The 17,374-nt window shown below is 43.3% G+C and overlaps 1 protein-coding gene across 1 annotated transcript in view; it reads left to right on the top strand.

Annotated features, from left to right (window-relative positions):
• Nucleotides 1-17,374, top strand: part of LOC119396507 (serine/arginine repetitive matrix protein 2-like) — a 34,301-nt gene that overhangs the window by 5,357 nt on the left and 11,570 nt on the right. The window contains 11 exon segments of the mRNA XM_037663757.2: nt 855-984; nt 1,841-1,957; nt 2,936-3,064; nt 3,242-3,346; nt 3,655-3,794; nt 4,205-4,764; nt 6,161-6,327; nt 7,112-7,194; nt 8,086-8,155; nt 13,041-13,086; nt 16,633-16,838. Of these exon segments, the coding sequence (XP_037519685.1) occupies nt 855-984; nt 1,841-1,957; nt 2,936-3,064; nt 3,242-3,346; nt 3,655-3,794; nt 4,205-4,764; nt 6,161-6,327; nt 7,112-7,194; nt 8,086-8,155; nt 13,041-13,086; nt 16,633-16,838 (1,753 nt within the window).

Below are 17,374 nucleotides of genomic sequence, written 5' to 3'. Positions count from 1 at the left end.
ACATTCACTCAGAATATTCATTGCACTGGGGTGGTAGTAATCACTACTGGTGTGCAGAAGCTCATTCGGTAAAGTTGTTGCTATTAAGCTGTTTTTTAAATCAATGACTTACAATTTCTGATCATAAATTGCTTTGAGCTATACGCATAACATTAAATAACTTTGAGCACAATACATGCTATGTACATCTTGAAACAAGTTTAGTCATATTTGTGAGGTTTAACAGCAACTCTTGTGCACTTTCGACTATATTTCTGACTTTGTAAGTGTGTGTGCTACGACGTATGTGCCGCGTTGAATGTTCAGTGCTTAAGACTTGTCTGATGCATTTTAATACTGTCTGGGTAAAGTATCATGACCGCTAATGGAAGGTTATCTTAACCGAGACCTGGAGGATGATTAGATGTTGCGTGTAACATTGTATGGTTACTTCATCAAAATGTAAATATGCCCTTTAATCATTTCTTACATCTCAGGTGTTAATTTCCTCCGTAAGTGTCCATACTGATAGGCTTGCAAAGCTCTGTAGAGCACAGTCCAGTGTTCAAAGGAAACCTGAGCATGCAATGAACATGCATGGCACGCTCTGGGCTGTGAGTAAAAGCAGTGTCACTGCATCGCTGTGTAGGGAGAAACCAGCGCCATATGCCACAGGTCTTGCGCTATCAACCCAGAAGCTTGCAGTCATGCTTCACCAAGGTGTTTGCTGAATCCGCATGCTCTCGTGTTCCCTTTAGCATGAAACCAAAGTGGTGTACGTTCATCACGGCGTTGTTCTGTGATGCATGTGCTAGTGCTTGAGCTTTCATCAAGAGGGCTAGTCTGCACAGGCTCTGGCTTCTGGCTGCTTGCAGGGCACCCTTTGAAGGCCAGGAGCGTTACACCAACATACGGCAGACGGTGCTCAAGCTGGGCATCGAGCTGGCATCCACGGCTCAGCGAGACCACTTCGCAGCCAAGCCCTATGCTGTCATACAGAGCAGTGTGAGTGCTGTCATTAATACGATGTCCAGCCTGTGCAAGGCTTTTATCTTTTGTGCATGTTCGCTGTGTTGAGTAGCCCTGTTGCTTGACGGTGATTTCATTTTCCTTCTTTTGATTGCACACAAGTAGATCAGATGTTTTCCTGACCGTAAGGGTATGCAAAAGTGAACTTGTTGTAACAGACACCATGTGAAATGAGTCTCATGTAAAGTCAGTGGCGAATTCTGTGAACTTTTGATTGTTCTTTTATCATGCTGAGCATATGCACTGAAAAAAAAAAAAAAATCGCTTCGAAACGATGCTGTTGAGGTCTTTGATGCCAGTTCCTTTCCTTCAATGTCTTAGTTCACTGGCATTCCGTGCATTACCATGCATTCCATGCATTACATCGCTAAGAGATTTATATTTTTTCTGATGCAAAGTGCACTTGATAATATAATAATTTATATGTGTTTTATTTCTTTTGCTTGTTAACAGTTTGTGAAAACTTGCATGGGCATTTTTACGTGCTGTGCATAGACCTTGGCCATGCCATATTGGGATTATGTATTATGTATGGTTATGCAATACCATAGCCACATTGTCTTATTATTATGCGCACATATTCTGTAGCTGTTACCGTTACCTAGTGCTTAAAACAACACCTATAAACCATGTTATGAAGCTTGATCTCAACTAATACCCTGCTGTGACGAGAGCAATTAAGATACGCAGTGGAATTGCGAGATGGTTATCTGCTTCTCACAAGTTATATCTAAACCATGCTTGTTGCCATCACATCTTGACCTTGCCTGACATTGGGAGGGGTTCATGTTGCTCGTGCTCACCAGTAAACTGCCCTATTTTTTTGTTGCAGTGCTACAACCTGGCCGACATTTGTGATATCATCATTCAAGAGTGCCATGATTCCCTCATCATCCAGCCTGCTTCTCTTGATGTAGCCACTGTCAAGAAGAAGACAGATGAAGAATGGGTACGTTTCCCATTTCTGGACTTATTAAGCTATGCATCATGGAACCTTACAAACTCACCCAAGTATCTGTTCCTCTAAATGTTAATCTAACCTGAAGAATTTTGTTCCTTCCTGCAATGACATTTTAAGCTTGTGCGTATTTCTTTCATGGCGTTTGCCCACTGTACGCAGAAGGTTGGTGCAGGCATTTGTTGCAACTTCTCTATGTGCAATGAGAATATGCTTATAATAAATAATGAATATAACAAAGGTAAGGTAGCTTCAAATGCAACTTAGTTATGATAATGTTTCGCTGCTTACTGTTCCCAAAAAACTTAACCAAAATGATTAAGTTTGATGTTTTATGTTCCAAAGCCACACTCTGATCGCGAGGCATGTGGTAGTATGAAACTTTGAGTCAGTTTTGATTACCTGAGCGTCTGAGCACCAACATGAGCACTTTTGAATTTCACCCTCACTGAAGATTTCGCTGGGACCCGGTGGGTACCCGACTGACATGTTTATCCTACTTTATGGCCGTACTGTAGTGCCTAAGATTTGTTTACAAGACTGTACCCAATGCTTTTGCACAAGAGTATTTGAGACGTATGAACCTATGCCTTCAAATCATTGTATTGCTGATTGGCTGCCAGCAGCTATAGCTTTTATTCTGGTTCCACAGTACTATTGAGAAACAAGACAGGGCTCTCACTCGCTTTAGGGTCGCCACAGACAACTGGTGTACCCGTTAAAATATTTGACAGGCACCTAACGTCTGTACTTAGTTTGCTGCAGGCTGTTGCCCAATCGTTTCTGTAACACCCATCCAGGTTTGTTTAGAGCACTTATAGTGTGCTTATGACTTCAGAGTTTGCCTGTGTGTAAGTTCAGTACTACGCTGAGGTCAGCGTGTCTACCTGTGTGAGCTGGTGCACTTTGTCGCGTAAAACATTGAGAAAGCAGCGTGGACCACATTAATTTTCTCTCTCGCATTCACAGGGCATGCAGATCAATTCATCTTACTCGGGCATCCACGTTGTCGGCGGAGTGAAGTTTCAGAGCCCGAGCCATCGATGTGGCAAAGTGGACGTTGGCGACGAGATTGTCCAGATCAATTACCAGACGGTGGTAAGTGCCTTCTTCGGTTATGCTTGTCACTCAACTTAACAGAGCACTTCTGGAGAAAGCATGTTTATGCAACTTGCTCATATCAAAGTTGTGTCAAGGTTAACACCGTGTACCGTTTCCTTTTGTTTTGGTGACTGTGTGCTGTGCCTGCATTAGTTTTTATGTCCTGCATTCCAGGTGGGATGGCAGCTGAAGCACCTCGTCTACATGCTTCAGGAGCACCCCACGGAAGTTTTGCTTACCCTGAAAAAGAGGCCGCGACACACAAATATCTTGGGGCAGGTCAGCAATGCAAAGCATCACTTACCTTCTTTATGTAGTCCTGTTATAGTCTTCTTTAGTGTTTCTGATCTAGATTTCAGAGAATAAAGGAGTTACGAGTTGCATATTTTCGTCCTGCAAGCACCAAATTACCATAAAATGCTTTGCAATACATGTTTGCATGAGAACCTTTTACAGTTTTGTATGCCAGCCATTGTCAGATGTCAGCTTCCATCTTGGGGGTCTAACGGCCTAGCTACTTTTCTGTACGTGTTTCTCAGTGCCTCTAAAAAGTATTTTTCATGTGTTTCATGTCTTCTCGTGTGCAGGTAATAGTGCTGAGGCCATACAGGATACCACTAAAGAAGGTTACCTATGGAAAAGTGATGTGGCCGGAGAACGGTGTCCAGCCAGTAAGCATCGAAGAAGTCTTTCCTGTCAAGACACAGCAAGAGCCGTCAAGCCCTAGGTGAGCAATGTGTGCTTTTTCCAGTGAGACCGGTGTGAAATCCTGTACACCTTTCGGGACTAACTTTGTAATAACATCCTCTCTTAAGCTAACAGCTGAGACATCTCTCCTTAGTGCACATATCTCAAGTTGGGCTTTAGTGAGTGAGATGAACAGACCTACAAGGTCTGTTTGTATTTTCGACAGTGAGCTTGTAGTGATCGTAATATTTGCCTTAAAATATGACTTGACGATTTAATTGTATGCCTGAACTGCGTTTCCCTTTAGACGGTTTGTATATTACCGAAGTTCACATGTTGGCTTAGTTTGGTTACTGTGCTTGTATGTTACCTTTCTCCAGCCACTTCTGCACTGAGGAATCGGATGTGATTGTACTAAGCTGAAAAGCGCCTGTGCTCCTTCACACACAGGGCCGTGCTTCGGGAGGTGGAAGACGACGACTCGGCGTTTTTGCCAGACGCAGCCGTGCAGAGTGCCACGTCGACGACAACTGCTTCGGTCGCGGCACCGTCGTCTATCCGAGCCCAAGTGTTCCCTCCGCGGTCTCGAGCTGCCATTCATCGGCGAGCCACGGTCAGCGGTGCGTCCCCTACGGTCACGAAAGCACCCGTCAGTCTGCAGGATTTGGTTGCCGGTGGAATCCCTGGTCTCTTCGGTGGTAACTCGAAGAAGAAAGACACAGTGTTTCGTTCGGTTTCTCATGATCCTGGCTGTCACGGTGCCGGTGGGAAGCTGGCCGTGGCAGATGGCTCTGGCATAGAAGATGGGAAGGAGCCCGAAACAAAGGGGGCTGAACAGCATCCGGAGAAAAAGCAGGAGCCGGCGATGAACGCGGCCAGGGAGGCACCCATGATGTCCAAAGGCAGGACGGCGTCCGACTCGGCAGTTGTCCCGCTGGTAGGGAGGTCCTTTGGGATGGCGAGCACACTTTCGTCGCGTCTCAGGGAAGCGAGAGGCTTGACAACAGGGGGTGAGTCGCCTGCTGTGTGGCCTTTGTGGCCGAAGTACAGTTGACTGTGTTAGGTGCAAAGCTTTTTTGTGTGTTCTCACTGATTGTTGAAGCCTCTAATATAGTAAGTGCAGAAGTTCAGATGCTTTTTGAAGCTTTAGGTCTGTGATCAGCCGACAAAAACGGTCAACAAGCTAAATTAAAAGGGTCTTTGAACACGAATATCTTAAGCACACATGAGTGTGGAAGTTAGAGAGCTGATTTGGCGGATACGCTGGTTAAATTTGCACACTCATGCAAATAAGGTTGTTGCATTTTGTCTGCAGTGCCAGTCAATCTCTAAGACCACTGTGTAAACTGACTTCGCCATGAGTTTTATATGTTAATCTAACGCTGCACTGGCTATTAGCAGATAAGACAAATGAATAGCAACAATTGTTCGAGATAGCTCTTTCTATGTGTATCCCATTTTCTCACGTTTCCTCACCTCTCTTCTTCTACACTGACATTTTTGAGCAAACAACAGGAAGAAATCAACACCTCATTGTGTTTTCTTATGCATGTTTGATGAAATCAAGTGGAAAGATATGGTAAGCTTCAAACTGTGCTTCCAACCTGGGCGTTATGTTAAGGGGGGGCCCTGCAACACTTTTCCAAGTAAACATCGAATCGCCTCACTATCGGAGCGACTGTCGCAAAAAGATGTTTAAAATCCGTCAAGTATGAGTGGAGATTTGTCGCATGCTCCAAGCGCTTTTCTCTCTCCTTTCATCCCAGTGAGCATGCTGATAGCCACTCAGGGGTAGGGATGAAAATGGGGCAAGGATTTACGGCCGTGCATGAACGTGCATCATGATCTTGAGCACTTTCTTTTCTTGTTTTCTTTGAACGTGCGGGTCACTTTCAGTGCTCTCGAATCTGCTGGTGTAGAGCGCGGCGCGAACATGGCGCGACACACTACGGCAGCCACGGTAACTATGCATCTCACGGTGCTCAAATCAGCCAGTGGTTGTGTTCATGTGCTTCTGGGTATATGGCTCGGTTGATTTTGGTTGTATGTCATCATTTCTCGAGAGAAGGGCGAGCAATTTCTAGCTGATTTTCAACTTTGATTGTAAATTCCATGCACCATGCTGCGCTATAACATTTGGCTTACATGTTCACAGGAGCCAGATAGTACCAAGTGGCAGCATTTCCTCTGACCATGTTAAAAAAGTGTTGCAGGGCCCCTTTAAGGTTTTCTGGTATCTAGGCATAACAGTAACAAGGTGGATGAGTCTATAGGCATCTGGTTAATGATAGCTATCATGGACAAGATGAAATTGGTCTACAGTTAACTGGCTGCCCCTTTCTGTGTACCAGACTTGCCTCGCAAGTAATATGGACCTCTGATCATCGCATAATTTTTGTCCAGCAGAGTCGACAAAGCAGTCCTGTGGTCCCGCTGCACCAGCCAGTGGAAGTCGGCCTGTGGTTGACATGAGGTCAGAAATTGGAAGCCAGTCGCCACGGGAGAGGAGGCTGTTTGGACCGGGCACGGGCAAGCGGTCACCCATGGTCACACTCAAGGTTCCCAAGATAGAGGTCGGTGTAGTCTTGACTCCCAAGGTTAAGCATGAAAAGAACCAGTGGTTGGTGATACAAAATAGGATCTCATGTAAGGCAAACCAGCCCTCCAGCTACGTAATTTAAAGCTATGTAGTTTGCAGAGGGATGCATCTTGCACAGCATGTTCCGGACCTAGGCTGGGCAGATTTTTTATTTCGCATTGTGCTGTAACAAGTGTACAAAAATAAAGAAGATTGTAATTAATTAACTGTAAGTCCTACTGGGGTCATGTCAAAAAGGGAATTTCTTTAAGGAGGGCTGTGGGTATCAGGTTATAAAGGTTATACAATAAGTGTGAGAATATAGTAAATGCTCACAAAAGATTAATACCAAGCCATATAAGCATGCAGTAAAAACCATTTGGCATTATCGAAGGGCAAGAACAGTCAGAAAGCTAAAGCATAGCACTAGTAATTTGAGGAAAAAATTAATATGGTTTGATGATGATTATCTAGAGTCTAGTCCATTCTCATGGCAAACATGTGGACAAGTTGTGCAGATGTCTCTGAGCTGTTCTTTGAGTGGTCTTTACATGTTTGTGAGTTGTTTGAAGCATATTTTTAAATGTAAGCAAGAGACATGTGGCAGCTTACTTGCGTGCAATATTTGTAACTATGTCATATTAGTTAAAGCAGTGGGAGTTGTGATGTTGGGAAAGCTCAATTCAGCCGGGATGCTCACTTTGTTGTGCCTTGCAGGTGTCACTATTTGTGCCTGCATTGTGATGGTGCCTGACTTGTCATCTATGTTATACTTGCAGGACCTGAAGCACAATCATCTGCACAGTAGGTCCAGCAAGGCCAAGGCTCAGGAGCCGCTTTCAAGTGCCCAGGCTAACCCTAGGTAGGCCTTTTAATGCAATTAGCAACTTTGTGAATATTTGCTTTGAGTCTTCTGTGACGTCTGTTTCGGTTATCGAGTCTACTCATGCTGAGTTATTGAGCTCGTTTTGCACCGTTTCCGACTGGATGCACTCTGCTGTACATGGTCGCACGTGATGAGCCGCTTGTTCATTTCAACGTCACTGGATGGCACTGTCCTCCGCACACCGCCTCAGGGGTAACGGAGGAAACACAGGCGGAGATGAGGGTATTTGGAAAACAGTTTAGACGAGTACTGTTGCTCGCTATGGGCATGTGCACTTTGTGACAGCATTTCCTTGGCTTCTGTCACCTTTTGGTGCGCCCTTCTGACAGCTGTCCTCGTGAGAACTGTCTAGGTGTTCGTGCCTGATTTCATGCTGCTATTTGTTGCACATGCAGTTGCTCCAGCTTTCTGCGGTATCACAGACAATGTTCTGAGCATTGTCTGCAGTATCACAGACAATGCTCTGAGCATTGTCTGCTCGCCTTGCTGCTTGGATTCAGCTTAGCCTTTGGCAACTGGTACACTTAGCGCGCACTCTGCTAGCAGCTTGTCTATATAACGTTTGTACCTATACCTTGCCTGCTTGCTAATCGCGTTGACTCATTTTGTTGCTAATGCTCAAAGCCTGTCGTTAGTGTGCATTTACTAGCCAAGCTGTGGATTCCATCTACAACTCTGGCTAATGTGATGTGGGTGTGACTCGTGAAACTTCATCAGTTATGTGAAGGCTGTATTGACTTGAGGGCTGCTTTTGAAGTTATGTTATTAAAGTAGTGGAACTATGAAATTAAGTCATTCTATGGGGATAATACCACAGTACATTTGTTTGATTGATACACTACCCTTGAATTGCACTCCCCGTTGCAGTAGCAGTGATGCGCCTGGTGCAAAGGTTGGTTTTGGTGCCAAAGAATCTCCCAAGAAGCCTCTTGCCCAAGTGAGTGCTATCCCACGCTTTATTTTGTCCTTTCATCTTTTCTCTTTTCCGGACTGTCGAGGTGTTGCCGTACTTTTTCCAGGCAAGATTAACTGCATGAATTCAGTGAGACAATATGGGCAGCATTTAAAACAAACTCTCTTCACTCTTTCTCATGCACAGAAACTTTCCTGTTTGAGAACTGCGTGATGTAAAGGAGAAAATGACCGAATGAAACAAATGAATGCTAATAGATTACACCATGGAATAAACAGTGTATGACAGTAAAAAATTATATTAGATGTGTTCCGGCAATTGTGGTAGAATGGCTCTCCGAGCTATTCTGGAACTTTGAAAGACAAGTTAGTTATTATCTCATCAAGTAAGCACTAACATTGTGACTTCTAAGCAGCCATGCTGTGCGATGATGGTTCTTTCTTTTTTCTTTTATTAAATCTCTTTTACATCACTTAAACATTCAGGAGCACGGGAATTTATGTAGTCTTTTGTTGAGCGAGCAAAAGTATTTTATCCCGTACACATTGGATCCTAGTAGAGCAGCAACTGCGGTCAGAATTTAAGTGCAATTATGCTGAAGTGTAGTACGAATAGATTACTAGGAAAGAAAGCTTGTATGAGGAAAAAAAAGGAAGTTATAAACTACCTAAGGGTTGTTTGTGCTGCCCACCATACTTCACATAGTTAAGGCAAATCATCCCACAGGCCGAGAAGCTCAGAATTAGGTTTCCCCATGTATGCGTATACATATATAAGCTAGGCCTTTTATAAGCTGAACAGATCTGAGATCCTTTTTTTACAACTTATTAATAAAGAAACAGAAGGGCCTTTCATACTTTGGTAGGAGTTGTGAGCATTGGTATAGATAATCACTTGTCACTCCATTGTTACTTTGCTCACAAGGGCTTGTTATGACTTTTGGATGCATGGGACTGACTGTGATGAGTCAGTGAAGAATGTCGGTTCATAATGGTTATCAAGACTACTGTACTGTAGATGAGTCAGTGAAGAATGTCAGTACATAATGGCTATCGAGACTACTGTACTGTGGAAAGAGATAGTGTTGAACTTTATTCTTATGAAGTGTAAGAAGAAGTATATAGAGAGATCATTTTTATAGAAATATCACTCTTGCCTTGACATTGCTTGGAACAAGCTTGAAATGTAAATAATGTAAAATAAATCTTGTGTGTGCTTATGGCAGGAAACGTTTGCCATCCTATGCATAAACTGATTAATCCAAGTTGTGGATTTCTAGCACTTTGTTTCAGTCGCGCCTTGATTGTTTTGTAAAATTTGCACTGTGAGGGAATCGAACATGCAGTTGCTGTCTATCAGCAGCAAGTTAAAGGAAACGCGAATCGTTGTTCCTACCTGCCTTTCATCCGTTAGCTGCATTTCCCAGCACATATTGTCGAGATAGGTCGGTTGAGGTTCTGAATTGAGAACCATGGCACCAGAATGGCATTTTTATTCGATCGCTTGTTGTGAGAATGCATGTTTCACGAAAATTTCAGAGTATTTCGCGAAGCATATTTTTTTCTGACATCACTAACAAACGTCCCGCTGTATTTATGGACCACTTTGGGTTACAACATAATTTTAAACTTGAGGCCCTTTTGTTGGAGCATCTCTTGCGTTATATTTGCCATTCTGATGACTAGCTTCACTGTGACTCATTTGGTGTCCTTTTGTGCCAATAAATGAGATTCCTTGCCTTCATGAAAATTCATCATCGACAACACTAACACGAGACAAGAGTTCAGCTGAGTGATTTGTTTGGCGCAATATTCCTTGCTTCGACGCAGTGCCGGTGGCCTGTGGCTAGCATGCGTAAGTGGCTGTAGCATGCCTCTCTTTGAGTGGCCTTTGTAGGCGACACTTACATACTTCTTGATTGCGTATTGGATGATAATTACTCTTAATTGCCCTGGTGCGGGCACTCTGCAATGCTTTGAATTTGTTCGCTTTTTTGGTTTTGCTTGGCTTAGTTTGATTATAGGTTACATGCATGTATAGAGACTGGATTTTCTTTAGGCGAAAAGTGTAGAATTGTACAGCAGATGCTTGTTTTTGCTGTATTCATTGCAAATCCTATCAACCTTCTGCCTGTGTCTCAGGACCCCGTCATTCATGCCAGTTGTGCCTTTGCATGAGGCACGTTAGGTAAAGATGTTAAATATGTTAAGATTTGCAAAGATACTAAAGATGTGTAGATCTCCATGGCCTCTCCATTCCTGTTTATGCAGCTTTTGAATGATGAATGAAGGATCTGTATCTGAGTTTAAAGAAAACAGCACCTTACACTACATCTGGGCTGAGACAAGAATGTGATGTGGGACGAATCACTGTTGAATTTTTACTTAAAGTAACTTTCTATTTTCATCATCGAGCTGCTCTTCATAACTACGGTAGAAATTTATCTGTTATGTTTTGTTTCTGCTCTCCCACTGCTGGCTGAGCATTCCGGAATCATCAAACTCCAGTAATGTAGTTGTTTTGTTCACACCAGCAAAATCATGCTTGAGAAAGGTTTGTCATATCTAGTAGTAGCGTATGTCTGAACCATGTCTAACATTCTATTTGCATAGAAACAAAGTGGCCGCATGGCTTTATACATTATTTGAGCAGGAGATACTTGAAAAGTTCAGCTGAAGGTTGTGCTCCGTGGCACTGCGTTTTGTAGTTGTGTAGGACGAATTGTTGGCACTTTCAGAATCCTGTCTCTATCCATGCTTTTTTTATTTGTTGGCTCAGCAGTGAGCTGTTTGGTACTGTGTGCCTTGCAAGCATGGTTTCGTTTCTGCATATTGCTTGCTACCATTTCTTCAGCTTTTTACGCACAACTGCCTCTGCTGCTGAGCGTTTTCTTGTGCTATGTAAGTCACTCATGTTTTCTAAGTCTACAGGTTAAGGTAATGTGATATATGGGAAAATAAGGGGAAGAAAGAAGTTGGGATGAATAAGCATGCACAGGATATCCTCCTTATCCTTATCTTTAAACTTCCCCTTAGATTATATGAGACGTAGTAGCACAGCAGATAGCCTTGCAAGGCTTCAAAAATCCTTTAGCTCTGTCAACAATTCATGGATCTTTTGATAACTGTAGTTTATAACAGTAATAATTGTAAGGTTTTTGTTTTTTGTGAACAAATTCATAAAGCTTCTGGTGGGGTTACATGAATGTGAAAGAAAGTCTAAATGAACTAACAGTATATAAACAGCTTTTAGTGTTTAAACACAAGGATTAAAAAATGATGCCGGAATTTGTTGATAGAGTTTCTTGTTTGTCCTGCATCCTTTCTTGTAACTTTGTGTTTAAGTTATAGCTACTCAATATGATTAGAGTCCATGCAAATTTTCATCTTGATAAAAACTCAGTGTTGCAGTATTTAGCAGAAGTTGATTTGGCAGTTATCTGAAAACCTCGGCTCAGATAAGCTGCATTGTCTTATCTGTCATAGCGTGCACAGAAACGAATGCAGAAAAATGTTTCTTTTTCAGTCTGTGCATACATTTGCGCACATTTTAGATGGGGCCGTGTGTGCACAGATTCAAAACAATCTAACTGCAAGCAACATTGTGTTTGTGGCGTGCGGGCCAAGTGCTCTTGCGTCTGTGAACTTTATTAGTTCCGTAGATTCAGTCTTCGCTGACTACAGTCAATACAGTTTGCACTCGTGGAGAATGTTATGTAGGAAGCACATGCAGACATGAGGATGCACATGTATCTGTGTGCACATGTACAACTATTGCCAAAAGAAATGGAGTCATGGTTGCACCGTTTGCAGCCTGGACGTTTAGTGAATCTACTGTTGCATCACTGCTACTCAGAGAACTTCAGAGTTAGGAGGTGAATTTTAAGTACACACTCAAGACCTTCTAAGTGCCAGGAGTTCTCTTACGATGCCAGTGCTCCCAAGATTCAGTAACATTCATGCTCCAAATGACCTTGTTTTGACGTAGGCCTCACACGCAGAATTACGTATTTGTAGGAGTGTGAACAGAGTACGTCGTGAATGTGTGTGGTAGTTTTTGTGTTTGAGCTCTATATAGTTCTTGCAGTGGAAGGAAACGTAGCACGGTATGTTTGCGTGACTTTCATAAAGCCTTTGTCACCCAATATTCGGAAAGGGGAGGATGATCTGTAACAATAATGTCCATGGTTTATACCAAATCAAATCAGTTTATTTGGCATTTGTTACAGTTTTGGCATCATAACGAACGTGAGGACAAGAACAAGAAGCAGTTATGTTAGACAGCTCACGGTTATCCTTCTAGCGGCTCACATCACTGTTGTGTTTGTTCACACATATTCGTTTCGTCCAGCTTACTTGTGGTAAAGTTGCGAGTCCCTTGATGTGTGTGTGTATGTGTGTGTGTCAGGAAAGCTATTGGAACACTGTGGCTGGGTACATGCCATCTTCAACAGCAAAACCTAAGACAGGGACTTGCAAAAGTGCACAGGCGTATGGGATTACGTTGTTGATAGTAATTGCAGGGTTCTGCTCTTAGACAAAGGAATGTCTAGTGGTATATGTCCTGTGCTGTTTTGCTCGTCTCTTTCAAGGGGTACCGTTAAAGATGGATTGTTACCATCTGTACCGGTAATCAGTCCTAAACAATGCATGAAGCAGCTGGCTTTGTGTGACGGCTTTTGCCTTTGTTCTTTTGCCGTGCGTGTCTTCGAGTGTGCAAGCGTTTTTCGCACGTCTCGTCTCACTTGCCGTGTGTAGTGTTCTCTTGTGTTTGTTTTGTTTTGCATGCTGTTCTCTTCGAATGCTTCTTTGCTCTCCTTCCTTGGCTGTTTGGGTCACCATGTTTGTGTTTTGTTTTACATAGATTTTTTTCTTTCCTTTTGCTATTTTTTTTACACTTGCCATTACAGCCTCCAGCCATGAACACAAAGACACAATGTTCAGAGAGCACACTAGGTGAGTGTGTTGATGGTTGGTACGCGCTGACTTTTTCAACCTTTTTTCTTCTCGTTTTTTAATACTTTTGGCCGCCACTGTGGCGGGGCCCCAATTTTTGCAAGTCAAGAGTGTTTTTGGATAACAAGTCATTTTACGAAGCACTTTTGCGTAAAGACATGATTTCAGAGCCATGATAGGAATAGCGGTATGCTTACATCAGTCAAGTGTAGTGTCATCTTTCCTCTTCAGTCTAGGACTACCTTTTCGTTTAGTGTTATGTATTTGTTTCTCTGTGTGCGTTTATGTGATGGCAGTGTGTATGTTTGTACGTTGTGTTTGTTTTAAGTTTATTCTGTGGTGTCGTGCAGGCTGTCGTTCAGTGGCACAGTACAAAAGAGTATACGTCTTATAAACACTGTTAATGTGCAATGTTACAACACGTGAATGTGGTGGTGTGTGTATGTGTGTGAACATTCACGTGCACATGTAGGAGGGAGTCAGGGCATGTCAGTCGAAGTTGTCTTTTGAACTGCGGTAAGGATGAGTAACTAGAGCATTGGACCTTCTTCACATTCCTAGCAAACACTCCGAGACCATTTTGCTTATTTGGAAAAGCTAAGCGCTGAAGTTTGGCCACGAGAAGAATAATGCATACAATAGTTTAGAAGATAATTAAATTGGCTGAGATCTTCTTGCATTTGTTTGTAGATTGTGATAAGATTGTGTATTAATATGGCAAGATAAATCTGGTTAATTATCTCATTGGAAATTAATGAAAATACTGAGTGATAGAAAACATGCACGCACTGTCTTCATTCACCAGCTGTGCGCACTTCACAGACACGAATGTATCTCTCAGTGCCACTCTTCTGGTCTCCACAATGATTAGGCCTGGCCGCATTGCCTGAGTTCTTGTACATGTACTTGTGTCACTTCTGGACAGTTGCTTCGTAAGAAATGATTCTGATTTTAACGTTAACATAAAACCTACAAGTAGAGCAGACACTGTCACCATTGAAATCATCACATTGCGTGTGTCATCATGACAGGCTGACACGTTTTTTTTAACAAATAGCTAATCTCACAGCTAGGATGTTAATCAGCCCATTGTCTGTTGGGATCTCACAGTCCCATCTTAAGCATTGCTTGTTTCTGTCCTAGCAACATACCAAGCAGCCCTGTTTTTTAGCACACTCCTGTGTTAGCTGGGAAATCAGAGCAATGGATGTCTGCTGAAATGTTTATAGTTCTGTGTTTTTTAAAGTTAAAACGCCACATTTAATAAGTTTAACTTCTAAAGAGTCATGAAGTCACTGCCATATGTAGTGATTTCAGCTAATCTCACACATAGCGTTGAGTGATACAAGAGGCTTGCAAAATTGAGTAACCGTGTCTTGGTCTTATTTTTTTTTTTGTTCTCATCATTTGTACCTAGTTTAAGTGAACTTCGTTAGCCATGAAAGTTTGGGTCCGTTCTTCATTCAGCGATCAAAAATCAAACGCTTTACACTGAACGCATGCTAAATTTGGTGCTTCTCCATCTAGTATGACTATAAAATTGATATTCAGCTGTGGAATTGGAACATGAAAAGTGGCATAGTGTTTCTTATTCTTATGTGTTCCTGTGCTTCATTTTTTTTTCTTTTTGTTAAATGACATTAAATCTGAGGAGGCATATTTTTATCCTACGCACATCTGGCATTAGGGTGGGGAAGCTGGCTAAGTCCTAGTGCTGATAATTTTTTTTAAGTCAGCAGCTTGTCATATCTATTGTTTACACTAGTGCTTGCCTTATGTGATATGTTGCCTCGTGGTCTTAACTTTGTTTTGGGGCTAGGAGATTAGGAAGCATTGTGCAAGGATATATAAAACCACATCTGTTAATTTCTGAAACAAAAAAATACACCTTTAGTTCAGGGAAGTCTCTGCATGCTGCTGTGGCATATGCAGAGTAAAAGCTTTAATTCTTTATTGTCCATGTTTCTTTTCGTCATTTCTGTCTGTGTTTGCTCACTGTAATTTAAGTTAAAGGGACACTAAAGGCAAATAACAATGTATGTCAGAGTGAAAGCTCAATGTATGAGAACGTCTAAAATGGCAATATTATCAACAACAGTGCCCTACTTACCGAGAAATTAAGCTAAATGTATCACACGATGAGCGCCACGAGCGGGACATTTTGGAAGTGATCCCGATGATGTGAGAGAGTCCGACTGCAGTTAAGCACTCGTAATCAAACTAGCTGCAGTAAAAAAAGAACCTTCCGTGCATCAAGAGACATAATAAAATGCTGCTTGTTCGTTTCTGTTTGATTCATGGAAAAAAGAACCTCTTTGACGTTGCCATGGGGAATGGCGCGTGTGGTTCAAAGGTTCCGTTTTCGCCGAACTGCGCTTCGCCCGGCGCCCTGCTTCGCTCACACGGTCGAGTCTCAGTGGTAGTTTCGGTATCGCATACTGCCGAGTGTGTTTTGTGCGCTCGTGGAAGTCGCTCTGACAGAAAGTTTGACAAAATGCTGCATGCATGTGATGTTGTCGGATGCCCAAATGGTACACGCCGCCAGTGCACACCGCCACGCAGTAAAGGCGGGCAACGTTGGGCACGGCAACAGTGACATGTGAAACATAGCTTTTAGGCGGGTGGTTTGAAGTGCGCTAACGCGATGCGGACCACTAAAACGTGATTTTATTTCAATATAAGCACTTCCTTGGCACAAAAGTAGCGCTACGACGTTTCTGGACCGCTATTTCAGCAATCAACGTCGACTTAATATTTGCCTTTAGTGTCCCTTTAACGAACCTGTCATGATCAGCAGAGCATACCTGGGGGTCGGCAGGTCGTCTTGTGTTCTCTCTTGATGTAGTTGGTGCTTGCACGACAGCGCCGGCACACAAACACAAAGGAACACAAAAAAAGACAAGAATGACATTTTGCCATTGTCCTATGCTTCATTGCTTGTTTTTGTTATATAACGTCAAATTCGTTCGGGCTTCAATTGAGTGAAGCGTAATCTTCTTATTTGCCCGTTCCTTGTGTTTGTGTGGGTTCCGTTGTACAATAATACCAAGTTGCCTTGCATAACCCCTTCCGTGCCATAGACAAGCTAGGCTGTGCCACGTGTTTCTAGTAAGGATGGCCAAGGAATTAACTCAGCTCATTAACGGTTCCACTGCTATGGATGAGCCTTTGCCTCGGTATTTGGCCGTGCTCTGGTAGGTGGCAGCACGCATCCCGTTGGCCAGCAATAGCACGAAATAGTTCTTTTGCGTGGAGGAATTAAACAATGTTGGCAAGAGGGGCTCCACAGCGAAAAAGATTTTGCCATTTTCGGTCAGAATTGGAGTAACAGCGTGGCAGAGAAGGGGTTAATGTGCTACTAGGATTGTTTGTGCTGTGCTGCCACTACCAAAAACGAGTCGTTATTGTCTCTTCACTTTAAGCGTGCTTTAAGCGAACCCATTGTCCTGAGACGTGCGTTTAGAAAGAGGTGCTGCGTCCTTCATCGAGGCCTAGCATCTAACTGCGGCCACTGCTGCTGCGGCTGCTGCCGTCGTCTGCCTACAGGGAATCGTGGGGTGCCGTGCCCGGAGCTGGGGGTGGCCGAGTGCGAAGGGTGGCTCCTCCGGCGCCGGTGGAGGGGGCAGCAGCAAGCAGCGCCCCTCCTAGCAGGGGGGAGGACGGCAGCGCCAGCGATGGCAGCCCTTCCTCCCTGGCGCCGCCGCTGGGTCCTCCTCCGGGGTCCCCAGCTCTTCCTCTACGCCACTCCCCAGGTGCGCATCTCATCTCTCTACGTCATTGCGGTTACTACTCCGGACTGATGATATCTCATTAAATTTCAGAGGTTTGGGGATGTGTGTGTCCTGTGTGTTGTCTTCTTGGTTAAATCTGAATTACGGTGTCAGTGTATCATACTTTGAAAAGGAAGGGATTTTCCTTATTGGTTTTATTCTTTCATTGCTGGATTGCCACGCTTTCCCTTTTTTCACAGCTTGTATTGTTTGTCACTTAATAGCCTACTATACATTGTCCCTGCATTACACCATTCACAATGCATTGGCGATCCACTGCAAGTGCTGCAACCGCACTCACACACACGCATACATTTTCAGCTGTACTTGCTGTTGGGCTAGTTGCTGCGTCTTCAATACGATTAGTAGACTTAGCTCCAAAAAACGGTCACAAAAGAGCACATACGCAGGAAACATCGTCTTTGTTCCCAGCCACTGTGATTGCATTCCATTGGGGACGAAACTGCGAGGATCTCCGTTCACTGAGCTTTGAGAGCTTGTTAACTGAAGTCGTACAT

This window comes from Rhipicephalus sanguineus, chromosome 6, assembly GCF_013339695.2.
Source record: "Rhipicephalus sanguineus isolate Rsan-2018 chromosome 6, BIME_Rsan_1.4, whole genome shotgun sequence".
Classification (NCBI taxonomy): Eukaryota; Metazoa; Arthropoda; class Arachnida; order Ixodida; family Ixodidae; genus Rhipicephalus; species Rhipicephalus sanguineus.
This window is presented reverse-complemented; position numbering and strand designations above follow the sequence as displayed.